We start from the raw sequence: 15336 nt of genomic DNA on the forward strand, positions 1-15336 counted from the left end.
GAAACAGGGATATTTTCCAAATGATTTGGCAGTTAGCACCTCAAGTTAAGGTTGTCTTTAGCAGGCATGAAATCTGTTGCCGTTAGCAGCAAAATTAACTGTAAAAGCTAGGTTTAACAGCATGGGCGTAGCCGGGGGGGCAGGGAGGCAGCTGCCCCCCCATCAAGCAAAACAATAAAAAAACTTAACTAACTGAGGTTCTGTCCCCCCAACATGGAAACTGCCCCCTGGTGCAATTAAAAGCAGATTAGGCATGATTTTCAAGGCTGGGTGTGGCATGAATAGAAAGTGGCAAGGGCCCTCTCTCCTCACACTTCAACTGCACTCTGTGTTGGTATGGGAAATCACACATCCTCACAGAGCTCTGTGTCACATGTAGTTTCATCCAAAGCCTGAAGAACTTGGGAACCCCACACAAACCCCGTTTTATTCTGTTTTTAATCTGTTGGGGGCTGCCCAGAGTGTCTGGGAAAACCCAGCCCCATGGCTGGGGTATAAATAATAATAAAATATTATTATTATTATTATTATTATTATTATTATTATTAACTTTGAATTTTGTGATACATTGGGGGGTATAAAAATATTAATGAAACAATCACAGTGCCAGAAACCACTGGGATTATAAATGCCACTTAATGTTTGTTTTGCAGTTCTCAGCAATCTTTCAGCGCTGCAGCATCTACCCTCTGGAACTGCCTGCCAATTGACATTAGACAGTCACCTTCACTTTATTGTTCTTGGTGTCTGCTAAAAGCGTTTTTGTTTAAGCAAGGCTGCCAAGATGTGTAAACTTGGCATGTATTTTAATATGTAATTTTATTTTGGGGTGTGTGTGTGTTTGTGTGTGTGTGTGTGTGTGTGTGTGTGTGTGTAATTGGTGGCTTTACTTACAATTTGTTAAGTCTTATTTTTAACTTCCGGTTGTTACTGATGATTTTAATGTCATTTTATATCTTCCATAAGCTGCTTAGAGGTTTTTATGATTAGGTAGTATACAAATTCTTTGTTATAAATTTAATAACACAAATAATACAAATGCCCCAGACAACACAGGGGAAGTTCATATTTACCCACTTACCACAGGTAAGGGAGGGGGCTGTGGGGACACTTCTAGGCTGTAACACAGGAGGCGGACCCCTCCTCCCTTGCGCAGTGGGCTGGAGCCCTACCTGTCCTGCCACTTGTGGGACAGATTTGACACCCACCTGTCAACCACTTGGCACCACAATGACATAAAGTCACAGGCCTTTTCTAAGCTGTGCTCTTCAGAAGACTTGCTCCAGGATCACAAAGGAGTTTGCACTGAACTTGCTCTTAAAATGGAGCACCCCCTCCATTTTAGAAGGGCTTTAATACAAACACCTTCCAGATCCTGGAGCAACATATGTTCCTCTCCTCCTTGTTTACCAGGAACAGCTGAGCGAGAAGGATATTTGGTGAGCCAAAACTGGCCCATACACCAGAGGGTTATACTGCACCTTTGGTGCAGTATAAGAACCAGGCATTTCACATTTGGCACACCTGGTGGTTATTCCACCAGGATGTCCTGCCTTCTCTGCTCTGGATTTTAGCTTCCTTGCTTGGCCCTTACTAGGTAGGATAGATATATTTCAACCATCACCCCACCTGGTGCAGTTTTCAACAAGTGGTGATTTTCTCAGCATGCAGAGCCGGTGAAGGGAAAGCTTTATCTGTGGAATTTCTGCCTCATAATGCAGCAGTGCGTATATAATTTCCTAATTATATACACATACTGTATATAATTTCCTAATTGCAAAATATTTCTTAAACCGACCAGCCTTCAAACCATATATCATAAGAGAGATGTTAAAGACCAGAGGAGCCTTCCCATGGAACCCCACCCCCACCCCCACAACAGATGGCAACCTTTTTGTCCTGATGCATTTGCTTTCGTGAATATTTTTATTCTCCTTTCATGTCCCCCAGTCTCCCTGTCTCATTTCCTCACAATCCTGGAGCTCCCCAGCCCCAACGCCTCACTTCCGTTGCTATAACTGAACATTTAGCTGCAAGCTTAACTCTGGCTCGGTGGCCATGAACACACTCCACAGCCTGTCAACTTGGCGGTTTGCTGAAAAGAAGCTACGGGGAGTGTTATAATTTACAAAAGCACAGTTTCCTTCTCCCCAGAACAGCAGAGAAAACACACAAGCTTTATACACAGATGAGGGCCAGGGAGCACCCGGGAGTCCACTGGCACAGACACGCCAACCTGGGCTGCCTGCAGGATGGAGGGACCTTTGGCAAAGGGACTTTGGGGAGGTAAGAATAATATTTCTACCCCACCCATTCTGGTTACCCTGCCACTTTCCCTTGGAAAACCCACAATCAGGTTTCCTCGGGAGAAAGTGGCAGAGCGAGGGCAAGTGTGGATGACTCCCAGCATCCCCCCCCACTCCTAAACCCCCATCTCAGACACGTACATCTTCAGGATGAGGATTTCATTCTTGGCTGCCCTTCGCACCTTGCGCCCATCTTTCTTGAGAAACTTCTTGCAGATATACAGTCGGTCTGTCTGGCGTTCGCGGGCCACACAAATCTCACAGAACTCCTTCCTGTGGGACAGGGGAGGGCAAAAAAGAAACCCGCTTTCGCTGTGAAAACTGCTCTGCTGCTGCTAGATGAGCCGCCCAGGCTGCCTCGTTCAGCATCTTGCTTTCTCGAGTAGCTGGCCAGATCATGTCTTGGGGAAGCAAGCAAGCAGGGCAGAAAGGTGATAGCCTGTGCCCTGTTGCCTCAGACTTTAGAGGGCCCTTTCAGCTGCCATGGCTGATAAACAATAATATATCAGTTCTCCATGCTTTAGGTTTGAGACCACTTTTTGCAGTGTAGCATAGCTTTTAGGGGAGGAATAGGGAACCTGTGACCCACCTGATATTGCTGGACTACAAGTCCCATCATTCCTGACCTTTGGCCATGCTGGGTGGGGTTGATGGAACTATTGGAGGATACCCCATTCCTATTCTCAAGTGGTGGACTGGGACCTGGGAGACCAGGGTTCAAACCCTCATCAGCCATGAAACTCACTTGGTGGCCTTGGGCTATCACTATCTCAACCCATCCTACCTCACAAGGTTGTTGTGAGGAGGAAGTGAGGACATGGGCTGCCTTCTCTCCTCGGAGGGAAGGCATAATAATAATAATATATTTTATTTATATCCCGCCCTCCCCAGCCAAAGCCGGGCTCAGAGCGGCTAACATCAAATGAATAACACATTAACATAAAATCAGACAATCAATTAAAATACATCCTCAAATCAGGATCAGAATAAAATCCAATCAGATGGCAACCTGCAGATTAGGGTTGGGGACCTTAAATACTCACCAGGCCCAACTGTTTGTGCTGAACTTATATGGGCCTGTGAGAAAAATTGTGAGGCCACTTTCATGCAAGTTCTTATGAAAGGGGAGAGGGAGTCAGACTGGCAGAACAGCTCTGTCTTGCAGACCCTGTGGAAAGATGTCAAGTCCCGCAGGGCCCTAGTCTCTTGTGACAGAGCATTCCACCAGATTGGAGCCACAACCGAAAAAGCCCTGGCTCTAGTTGAGGCCAGCCTAACCTCTCTGTGGCCTGGGGCCTTCAAGATGTTTTTATTTGAAGACCGTAAGTTTCTCTGTAGGACATACCAGGAGAGGCGGTCCCATAGGTACGAGGGTCCTAGGCCGTATAGGGCTTTAAAGGTTTAAACCAGCACCTTCAACCTGATCCTGTACTCCACAAGGAGCCAGTGCAGCTGGTATAGTACCGGATGAATGTGATCTCGCATGAAGTAAATGCAATGACCAAACTAAGTCCAGAGGCACCCGGGCAAGTTTGAATGGTTGTGGTGCATTGAAGATGCCAAATAGGCTGGCTGGACATTTGCCGCCTGTGCTGTCCTGAAGGGACTACCCTCTGGCCTTCAGCTTGTCTCTCCCAGCAGCCAGTTCATGGATCCTTCGCAGCCTAGGAGGCCATTTTGGAGAAGCTGTGCTCCTCTTCTTCCTGTTTACTTGTGGCAAAATGGCAGGCAGGGTATGGGCTAAAACAAAAGCAACAATCGCCGGAGCTGCTAACTGTCCCTTGCTCACCGGCTGCATATGTGCCATGCATTTAGAGCACACCCTACACCCCAGGGAATCTTGGGAACTGCCGTTTGTTAAGGGTGCTGGGAATTATAACTTTGTGAAGAATAAGCTACAGTTCCCAGCATTCTTTGGGGGGAAATGTGCTTTAAAAGTACATAGCTATTATGTGCATCAGGGGCACTGAAGGCAGAGCAAAGGGAAGGAAGGGGTTAAGGGCTAACGGGGTGGGCAGCCGCAAAGCAGTGGCATGAGAGGCGCAAGGCCAAGAGCTCTGTCCTGCTGCCAAGTGCCAACTTCCATGTGCGCCAGGCAAGGGTGAGAAGATGCTGTGGCTGCTCTGAGGCTGCCGGGTGCAGGATGGCCGTGCGAAAGAGAAGAAAGGATGCTGCAGCTGTGCCAGAAATGCCAAAGGGCGTCTGGCCAACTGCTGTGACAGGACATTCCAAATAATGGGTGGCAAAGACACAAAGACCCGCCAGTGGCCCGGCTCCTTTGCTCCCTTGGGGTGCTTCCCCGGAGGCCACAGGGAGCTGTGGATCTTCAGCCGGGGGCTCTTCATTCTGCTACCCTACTTACGCCCGTAGCAGCTGCCCAATCTCATACTTGTCCGTGATGTCAGACAGGCTGTTGTAGTTCTTGTCATCCCGAAGTCCGATGCAGCCAAACGGCATCCTGAGGAAAAGCAAAGTGGGCTGAAATGATTCCCAGTATAATCTGGGGGCCCAGGGAGGAGGGGGCCGCCAGGCCAGGCCAGTATTTCTTGCTCTGACTTGCAGCAGCCTTCTAGTCTATCAGGCATGAGACATTCCCAGATCCATCTGAAAACATCATGCAAAACGTTTATGGATCTTCCCCAAATCTTCCTTCCTTAGATTTCTTATCCACCCTTCACCAAAAAGTCTCACATACCCTCCAACGTTCTCTGATGAAAATAGGGGTGCCATATTCCATTATAATATAATGATAATTTGCCACAGCCACTCTGGGTGGCTTCCAACATATATATACTTAAGAAAATATTAAACCTTAAAAAACTTCCCTATCCTGGGCTGTCTTCTAAAGGTTGTGTAGTTACTTATCTCCTTGGCTCAGGAGTCACCTCACTCCCTACCCACTAACATTTCTCTGATGAAAATAGGGACATCCTAAGGAAAATAGGAACATTCTGGAATCAAATCAGAAACTGGGATGGCATTCATAAAACCGGGACTGCACCTGTTTTAGCTGCACCTCTGTGGGAAGTCATTTCTGCAATTTAGGGGCTGCCACAGAGAACTAGCCCCCTCCCAGGCCAAGCTTCCCTAAGCTTCTGATGGTAGTAAAAATACCAAGGGAATCAGCGTAACATTAAATAAGAATTAAGGAAACTTTTTGTTCTTGCAGCTGTTCGAATTCTGTGCAGCCCCTAAATATTGGAGTACGAACATAAACAGGTCAGTAGGTTTTGTTTTAAGTCAACAATGTTTTAACATGCGTTCTTTAACTTCCTGGTTCCCTTCCAAAGAACTGCAAAGTGCCTATCACCCAACGACTGGCACACACACACTCCACGCCAGATCCATGCAACCAGAACCCCTCTTGCCACCCTCTTCACAGCATGGGGGCTGCCTGGGACCCCTAAACCTGGTCCTAACTGGAACCATTGCCCCCTTGGAAGGGAGGAATAGGGGCGGCGACACACAGAGGCACATCCTGCTGCCATGACCCTTTCTCCTGTCAATGTTCCCTTCATGCCTCGTTAGCGTGGCCTTCACACTCCAGAGGCAAGGAGCAGCTAGAGCGGAAGAGCACGCACATCTCCTTTCAGGGCTGGGAACAAAACCCTTGAGTTCTCTCTCTCACACACACCAGCCCAAATACATCTGTCTACATGCTGTGTGCACATTTCTGGCTTAAGAGGCAGCTACGTTGTTCTTTTACTCAATCCAGATCAAAGCCAGTTTGATAGGGAAATGCATAAAAAGGCAGAATTTCCTAAGAAGCAACAGGATAGATATGGATTGTGCCTAACATGGTGTGTCCACCACTCCCCAAACCAGAGGTGGGAGTGCATAGAATGCAAAGCACATGGGAAGCACATAGCCTCCATTCCATGCCTCTCCCAAGGCTAAAGAGAGAACCAGGGGTCCTGGTTCCCTCAGCACCACGGAAAGCATGGTGACACATCAGACAGCACAAACAGCACCCCCTCCAGGGATGATAGGTGGGGGACCTGTTCAAATGATGCCCTTCAAATGATGCTCTACTGTAACTCCTACCATTCCTGGCCATTGGCCATGTTTGCTGGCACTCATGGAAGTTCTAGTTCAGCAACCTCTGGAGGGCCAAAAGTTCCCCATCGCTATATGACATCTCCCCTCCCCAAGGATCTCAATCCAGAGAAGACGAATTGTGCAGAAGCCTTGTGGAAATTAATGAGACTTACAGTAACATAAGAATAGACCTGCTTGATCAAGCCAGTGGCCCATCTAGTCCCACATCCCACACAATGTCCAACCAGATGCCGATGGGAAGCTCACCAGCAGGACCATCTCCCCACCTGGGATTCCCAGCAACCAGAATTCCAAGACAAACGACCTCGAGCAGTGGAAACAGAAGATGGCCATCCTGCCTAGTAGCTATTAATAGCTGCCATGGACTGATTGGATGCAGAGCTTGTTATTCCTAAAATCTCTCTTTTTTTTTTAAATGATATTTATTAAAGTTTCGAATAAACACATATAAACACAAACACAAGCAACAATAAAAACATACATAAACCAACAAACAAAACAAAAACAAGTATAAGTTCAAACCTTATTTTCTAAACCTAATTTCACCGACCTCCTCACACCTCCCCCTTCTGTATCCTAATCTCATTTATCTTATCAGCAAATCCATTCCCATTTTTCCCATAGTTTTTAGTAGTTCTATTCTTTTTTCCTTAATCAACGCCCCTGCAAACCTCTAATTTTTAAACCCATATCTTTTTAGCCTTCATTAATTTTATAATGTTTATTAAGGTAGTCTTTGAACTTCTTCCAATCTTCTTCCACTGTCTCTTTGTCCTGGTCTCGGATTCTGCCAGTCATCTCTGCCAGTCCCATATAGTCTGTCATCTTCATCTGCCATTCTTCCAGAGTGGGTAGATCTGGTGTCTTCCAATACTTTGCGATAAGAATCCTTGCTGCTGTAGTAGCGTACATAAAAAAAGTTCTGTCCTTCTTTAACACCACATGGCTTACCATACCCAGGAGAAAGGCCTCTAGTTTCTTCAGCAAGGTATATTTAAGTACCTTTTTCATTTCATTATATATAATTTCCCAGAAAGCCTTAATCCTTGGGCATGTCCACCAGAGGTGAAAGAATGTACCTTCATTTTCTTTACATTTCCAACATTTGTTGTCTGATAAGTGGTAAATTTTTGCAAGCTTGACTGGGGTCATGTACCACCTATAGATCATTTTCATTATATTCTCTCTCCGGGCATTACATGCCGTAAATTTCATACCGGTGGTCCACAACCTTTCCCAGTCAGCAAACATAATGTTATGACCAATATCTTGTGCCCACTTAATCATAGCTGATTTAACTGTTTCATCCTGTGTATTCCATTTCAACAGCAAGTTATACATTTTTGACAAATTCTTAGTTTTGGATTCTAACAACTCTGTTTCCAGTTTTGATTTTTCCACCTGGAAGCCAATTTTCCTGTCCATTATTATAGACCTCCATTATTTGGTAGTAATGAAGCCAGTCTCGCACTTTATCTTTTAAGTTCTCAAAACTCTGCAATTTCCACTTGTCGCCCTCCTGCTCCAAAATTTCACAATATTTTGGCCAATTAGGCTCCATATTAAGTTTTTTCAAAGCTTTTGCCTCCATTGGTGACAGCCACCTTGGAGTTTTGTTCTCCAGCAAGTCTTTATATTTAATCCAGACATTATACAATGCTTTCCTGACCATATGGTTTTTAAAACCTCTATGAGCCTTAACCTTGTCATACCACAAATATGCATGCCACCCAAAAAAATTGTTAAATCCTTCCAAGTCCAAAATGTCTGTATTCTCGAGAAGCAGCCAATCCTTTAGCCAGCAGAATGCTGCTGATTCATAATAAAGTTTCAAATTAATTGGCAAGGCGAAAAAATAATGATTGTCGGGATCTACGCACCTAATGGAAATAAAACTGATTTTTATAAGAATTTAGAAGAAAAGCTGTTGGAATTTGCAGATCAAAAGATAGTTGTGATGGGAGATATGAATGGGGTGGTGTCTTCAGAAATGGACAGATTAAGGAACAATGGATCGAAAGAAGGAAAACTACCCAAAACTTTTTTTGAAATGGTTAAAAATTGTAACTTAATAGACATTTGGAGGTTAAGACACCCGTTGGAAAAACAGTTCACATATTACTCGGAACCAAATCAGTCAATGTCCAGAATCGATCAAATTTGGATATCAAATGAATTAACTCCAAGAATTCTTCAAGTGGAAATTCAACCGAGAGTTATCTCAGATCATAGTCCCATTAAATTAGAACTTAAAGGCTTTGAAGAAAGAACATTTAGATGGAGAATGAATGACTATCTACTAGATGACCAAAAAGTTGTGCAAGAGGCACAGAAGAAATTGAAAGAATATTTTGAAGATAATTGTAACAAAGGAACGAAGATGAGTACAGTTTGGGATGCAAGCAAGGCGGTGATGAGAGGGTTCTTTATACAACAGAATTCGATCAAAAAGAAAAATAGAGAGAAAGAAAAGAAAGAAATTTTAAAGCAAATTATGGAAAATGAACAAAAATTAATCAAGAAACCAAATAACGTAAGAATTAAACAAAGTATTAAGGTTCTACAAACTCAATTTGCAATGATAATAAACAAGGAAGTGGAATGGAACATCAAAAAATTGAGACAAAAGAACTTTGAATTCGCAAATAAATCAGGAAAGTGGCTTGCTTGGCAGATCAAGAAAAGAAAGGAGCAAAACATAATAAATAAAATTGAAATGGGAGGAGAAGAGATAACTAACCCTAAAGATATCAGAAAAGGATTCTTGGACTTTTATAGACAATTGTATAAACGAAAAGAAAAGAACAACACAAGAAAAATAGAAAGATATTTAAAAGAGAAAGAGGTGCAAAAGATCCCGACAGAAGCACAAGAAAGGCTGAACACCCCAATTGATATAGAGGAGATGAAGGCGGCGATAAAAAAACTGAAGAATGGGAAAGCCCCAGGACCAGATGGTTTTACAGCAAGGTATTATAAAGAATGGGACGCAGGTGGCGCTGTGGGTTAAAGCCTCAGCGCCTAGGGCTTGCCGATCGAAAGGTTGGCGGTTCGAATCCCTGCGGCGGGGTGCACTCCCGCTGCTCGGTCCCAGCGCCTGCCAACCTAGCAGTTCGAAAGCACCTCCGGGTGCAAGTAGATAAATAGGGACCGCTTACCAGCAGGAAGGTAAACGGCGTTTCCGTGTGCGGCTCTGGCTCTGGCCAGAGCAGCGATGTCACCCTGGCCACGTGACCCGGAAGTGTCTCCGGACAGCGCTGGCCCCTGGCCTCTTAAGTGAGATGGGCGCACAACCCCAGAGTCTGTCAAGACTGGCCCGTACGGGCAGGGGTACCTTTACCTTTACCTTTATTATAAAGAATTGGGAACAACCCTAATGTTACCACTGAGAGAAGTAATGAACAACATATTAAAGGAGAGAGAAATTCCAGAGACGTGGAAAGAAGCATTTATAACCTTTATTCCAAAAGAAGATGCGGACTTAACTCAAGTAAAGAACTACAGACCAATCTCTTTATTAAACACGGATTACAAAATTTTTGCAGGAATAATTGCAGAGAGATTAAAAAAGGTTTTACAAGAAATCATTCATGAAGATCAAGCGGGTTTCCTTCCTGGCAGACAGATGAGAGATAATGTGAGGAATGTCATAAATATTTTAGAGTATCTGACAGCCAGGAATGAGAAACAAGCAATGTTGATGTTTGTGGATGCCGAAAAGGCATTTGATAACGTATCATGGGACTTTATGTTGAAAAATATTGAACAGAGGGAAATGGGGAATGATTTCTTTAATGGAATAAAGGCAATATATACGGAGCAAAAAGCGAAGTTGATAGTGAACAATATGATAACAGAAGAAATTAAAATTTCTAAAGGTACCAGACAGGGTTGCCCGCTATCACCACTATTATTCATAATGGTCCTTGAGGTTTTTTTAGATTCAATAAGAAAAAATGAAAGCATAAAGGGGGTGACAGTAGGCCAAAACCAATATAAAGTTAAAGCCTTTGCTGACGACTTAGTTTTGATGGTGGAAGAACCGATGGGGACTGCAGCTGAGATACTGGAGGAAATTGAAAAATTTGGAGAGGTGGCAGGTTTTATAATAAACAGGAAGAAAACCAAAATTATAGCCAAAAATATGGAAAAAACAATGATGGAAGTATTGCAACAACAAACGGGTATTGAAATTGCTAAAAAGGTGAAATATTTGGGAATATGGTTAACTCCAAAAAATATTGATCTGTTCCAAAACAACTACGTCCCGGTGTGGAATGGAATTAAGAAGGACCTGGAAGTATGGAGAAGACTAAAACTATCCCTCTGGGGTAGAATCTCAATGATCAAGATGTCAGTGCTACCAAAGATGTTATTTCTATTTCAGATGATACCAATATTAAAAGGAGCGGCGATCTTTAAAGATTGGCAAAGGATGATCTCAAGATATGTCTGGCAGGGCAAAAAGCCGAGACTCAAATATAAATTATTAACAGATGCAAAAGAAAGAGGAGGCTTTGCCCTGCCAGATTTGAAGTTATATTATGAAGCATCATGTCTTTGCTGGTTAAAAGAATGGATTAAACTTAAAAATACAAAGCTCCTGGATTTGGAAGGATTTGATAACAGATTTGGATGGCACGCGCACCTTTGGAAAGAAAAGAAAAAGGGTTATAAATCATTTGAAAATCATATCTTCCGGAGATCGTTATTGGAAGTTTGGGACAGATACAAAAATATATTAGAAATGGGGGTCCCACATTGGTTATCCCCATTAGAGGTTATAGGTGTCAAAAAAATTAATATGAGAAGTGACTGGATTACCTATGGAGATTTGGTGGTGAAGGAAGGGGGGAAGTGGAGATTAAAACCATACGAACAAGTAAGAGAACATGTTTATGATTGGTTGCACTACTATCAAATAAGTGAAATGTTTAAAAAGGATGTGAAAGAAAAAGGGTACAAAGAAAAAGATTCAAAATTTCAAACAGAAACTGTCAATAATGATTGTAAGATAATTTCCAAAATGTATAAAATTCTGTTGGAATGGCATACAATGGATGAGGAAGTAAAAGTGGTCATGATTCAATGGGCCAAAGATTTAGGATATAACATAGAAATGGATGATTGGCAAAGAATATGGAATGAAAACCTGAAGTTTACAGCATGTGTCACATTGAAAGAAAATGTTATGAAGATGGTATATAGGTGGTATATGACACCAGTAAAATTAGCAAAAATGTACAAAACTTGTAACAAATGTTGGAGATGTAAGGAGAAAGAAGGTACATTCATGCATATGTGGTGGGATTGTAAGAAAGTAAGGGGGTTCTGGGAGATGATATATAATGAACTAAAGAAAATGCTAAAATATAGCTTTGTTAAGAAACCAGAAACCTTTCTGCTGGGAATAACAAGAATGGACATAAATAGGAGAGACTGTAAACTTTTTCAGTATGCAATCACCGCAGCAAGAACACTGTTGGCCCAAAAATGGAAACAAGAAGAAGTACCGACTTTGGAAGAATGGAGGACAAAATTAACAGACTATGCAGAACTGGATAAATTAACTGGGAAAATCAGATTTCAAAAGGATCACAGGTTTTTTGAGGACTGGGGAAAATTTACGGAGTATTTGAAAACTGTATGTGAGGACTGTACAACGCTAGTGTGCTTTAAAGAAGCTTTGTGAAAATACAAGGAATATTGTTAGAAAGCAAATAAGGTCAGAAATATAGTGTTTAATGGCAATATTAAAATTAAGGAATGTGAAGATAGGATTTGAACTACGAATGATTGTCAGAGAAGTTGAGGGAGGTCCAATAAGCTAAAATATGTGATGTGTAAATTGATATGACTGGAGTTTTTCATGGAAAAATTTTTAATAAAAAAAAAAAAAGATCCTTTCTCATTTTTTTAAAGTAAAAAAACAACAACCAGCTTTTGTGTTTATATTAACTTCTAACATCTCCAAAATGTCTATTATATTCCTTACATTATCTGATAGATGTCTTCTCGGGAGAAAGCCTGCTTGGTCCCTATGAATCTCCCCCGTCAGTACTTTTTTCAACCTTCTAGCTAAAATGGCAGCAAAGATTTTGTAATCCACATTTAGTAAAGAAATTGGGCGGTAGTTCTTAACTTGGGTCTTCTCAGTCTCTGTCTTCAGTATAAGCGTAATGTAGGCCTCTTTCCACGTTTCAGGTGCCTTTTTTTTATATAAAATTTTTATTGGGTTTTCACATTTTATAAACACAGACACACACAGACAAAGACAACACATATAAAGTTTCATATCCTTACTTTCCTAACCCCAGTTCTTGACCTCCCCCCACCCCCCTTCATACATCCTAATTCAATTAAATTAGCTCAGCAAGCTCATATCTCTCATCCTTTACATATTATTATTATATATATATATTTTTAAAGAAATACTTGATTCTTATTACTTGGCCCAATTTTACTTATCCAATTTTCTTATAAATATTAAATCCTTTTCTAAGGTCGACCCAAATTCCTTCCACGAATTTCCCTTTTATCTTAAAAATAGGTCATAATAATCAAACACAAAGGTCATAAACATTTTTAAAATTCTTTCTCCCCCCCCCCCGACCCGGTTTCTGTCCCTTCCCAATGTCCCCATGTCCACAAAAACAGTTTTTAGCCTGGATTCCTCACATCTGAGGCCTTTAATTCTCTGTCAGTCTCTCTCTGCCGATTTTGTTGGTAGCCCTCTTTGTTGGTCATCGGGTCTCGAAGGAGTTCTAGCTCAGTCTCATCAGATTTTCTTCCATCCAAAGTACTTGGTACCAGCTGCTGCGAAAGGTCAGCTAATCTTCCATACTCAAAGAGGAAGCCCCAATCATATTTCTTGTTTCTTTTAAATTCAAATATTCCAAGTGTTCCAGGGGCTTCCTCCCTCCTCTTTCGCATCTTCCGCAGATTTGTAATCCAAAGGTCTTCTTCTTTATGTTCTGACAATGTAGGCTTCTGGTTGGTACTCTCCGTCTGTACTGGCTCCACTCCTTGTTCCCTCTCCTCCTGTTCCAAAGTTATCTCTTCTAATTCAGCTGCAGATTTTTTCCCGGTCAAGTCCATTGTGCATTCAGCAGAGTCACTTATTTTAGAGTTCAAGGTTATAAGTTGTTTATTCATAGCCGTAGTCTGCTCCTGCAACTTTCCCACGAGAAAAAACATTCTTTCTATCTCTGCCTGTAGTTTTCCATCTGCAGCCATTGTAGTGTTTCAATGTTTCCCCTAGGGGGATTCTGGTTACTTAATAGTCTTTTCCCAACAGTCCGTTACTTTGTTATTTCACTACTTTGTTCCCAACCACTTTAATTCAAATATAACAAATTTAGTCCAGAAAGGTGTCAAATAATAAGATTTTTAACTTTCACTGCCCGTTTGACAGCTCCTTTGACAGCTGTCAAACTCCTTGTTCCTTTTTCTCCAGCTCACATACAGGACACTCCCGGGTCTGGGGGGGGGTTTAGACAAAGGCTTCTAAAATTCCACTCTTACTCTCCAGCACAAATCTTCTTCTGTCAAATTCATGAAAATATTATCTTTTAAAAAACACCAAAAAGAAAAAACTCTCCACCTTAGTTCTCCAATCCTTGCTTTAGATCTTCTGTAAATAGGGGGGGTGTGGACTTCCCTTTAGCACATCCCCCGATCGTACCGAATTCAAAAGTAGAAATTTTAAAGTCCAAATTCCATTCTACTCACGGATTAATTAAAGTCCGAATTTCAGGGAAGAAAGTCAGCGGTCTCCAGCCATGGCTCGCGGCTTCGCTCCACTGCAGTAGCGGTCCACTCACAGCACCACGCCGCTCCCCGTACCCTCTCCGCAGCCTTTAAAAAGGCTCTTCGTGGGTCGGGGGGCGCTTTAGGTGCCCGCCGAGTCACCAAGCCCGCAGGCTTCAGCGCCTGCGGTTTCTGAGGGTCCCCGCGTCGCCGTCGCGGTAGAACCCTTCTCCAGCGGAGCCGATTCCCTCCGGAGCTCGGAGGGAACCCGCCATTAACCAGATCGCGCTAACCCGGAAGTCCGTTTCAGGTGCCTTTTTCCCCTCAAGAATTTCGTTGCAGACTTCCTTCAAAGGTTGTAGTATCCATTCCTTTAAAGCTTTATAATATTTGGAAGTGAGTCCATCAGGCCCCGGAGATTTGCCCAGTTGCATACTTTGAATGGCACTCTCTATTTCTTGTTCGGTTATTTTCTGGTTCAGAAGTACTTTACCCTCACTTGAGGTTTCCTTCAATCCATTTTTCTCCAAAAATTGTTCTATGTCAGAGTCTTTTTGTGGCCCTTGTGTGTACAATTGTTTAAAATATCTCTGGAAGCAGCTTCTGATTTCAGTTGGGTTGTAGATGTTCTTTCCATCCACTTCCAAGTTTGTCACTGTATTTAACTTTTGTCTCTTCTTCAATTGCCAAGCCAGAAATTTACCACATTTATCAGCGGATTCAAAGGTCTTCTGTCTCATTTGTTTAATTTTCCATTCTATTTCTTGATTCATCAATTCCATATACTGGACCTGATATAATTTAATTTCTCTCAAAATCTCCTGAGACTTTGGTTTTGATCTTAATTTCTTTTCTCCTTCTTTTATCTTTTCCAAAATCTTATCCTTTTTCGCATTCTGGCTTCTCTTTTTTATTGCATTTTGTTGTATCAAGAACCCTCTCATAACGGCTTTACTTGCGTCCCAGATTACTCTTTTTTCAACATTGGTCTTCAAGTTGATCTCAAAATAGTCTCTCAATGTTTTTTGGGCCTTTTTACAAAAATTCTTTATCTCTGAATAAGGTGTCATTCATTCTCCATCTGAAGGTGCCAGCTGTTGTTTGGTTCATTTCCATCTTCACGGCGTTATGGTCAGAGCATGTTTTTGGGCAGATTTTGACTTTTTTTATCTTTGGTGCCAATCCTCTAGTAACCCATATTTGGTCAATTCTAGTCCAGGTC

At 42.3% G+C, this 15336-nt stretch overlaps 1 protein-coding gene across 3 annotated transcripts in view; it reads right to left on the reverse strand.

Annotated features, from left to right (window-relative positions):
• The window catches only part of LOC307205998 (caM kinase-like vesicle-associated protein), a 49896-nt gene that overhangs the window by 11733 nt on the left and 22827 nt on the right, over positions 1–15336 (reverse strand). For 2 of the 3 annotated variants that reach the window (XM_079958786.1, XM_079958787.1), the window contains exons 2-3: positions 4669–4764; positions 2448–2579 (exon numbers count right to left, since the gene is read on the reverse strand). In XM_079958786.1, the coding sequence (XP_079814912.1) occupies positions 2448–2579; positions 4669–4763 (227 nt within the window). In that variant the 5' untranslated portion in view covers position 4764. Of the gene's footprint in view, positions 1–2447; positions 2580–3719; positions 4520–4668; positions 4765–15336 lie in introns of those variants that run through there. The other variant, XM_079958789.1, reaches the window with a different exon arrangement.

This window comes from Podarcis cretensis (assembly GCF_951804945.1).
Source record: "Podarcis cretensis genome assembly, chromosome: 17".
In the NCBI taxonomy this organism is placed as follows: Eukaryota; Metazoa; Chordata; class Lepidosauria; order Squamata; family Lacertidae; genus Podarcis; species Podarcis cretensis.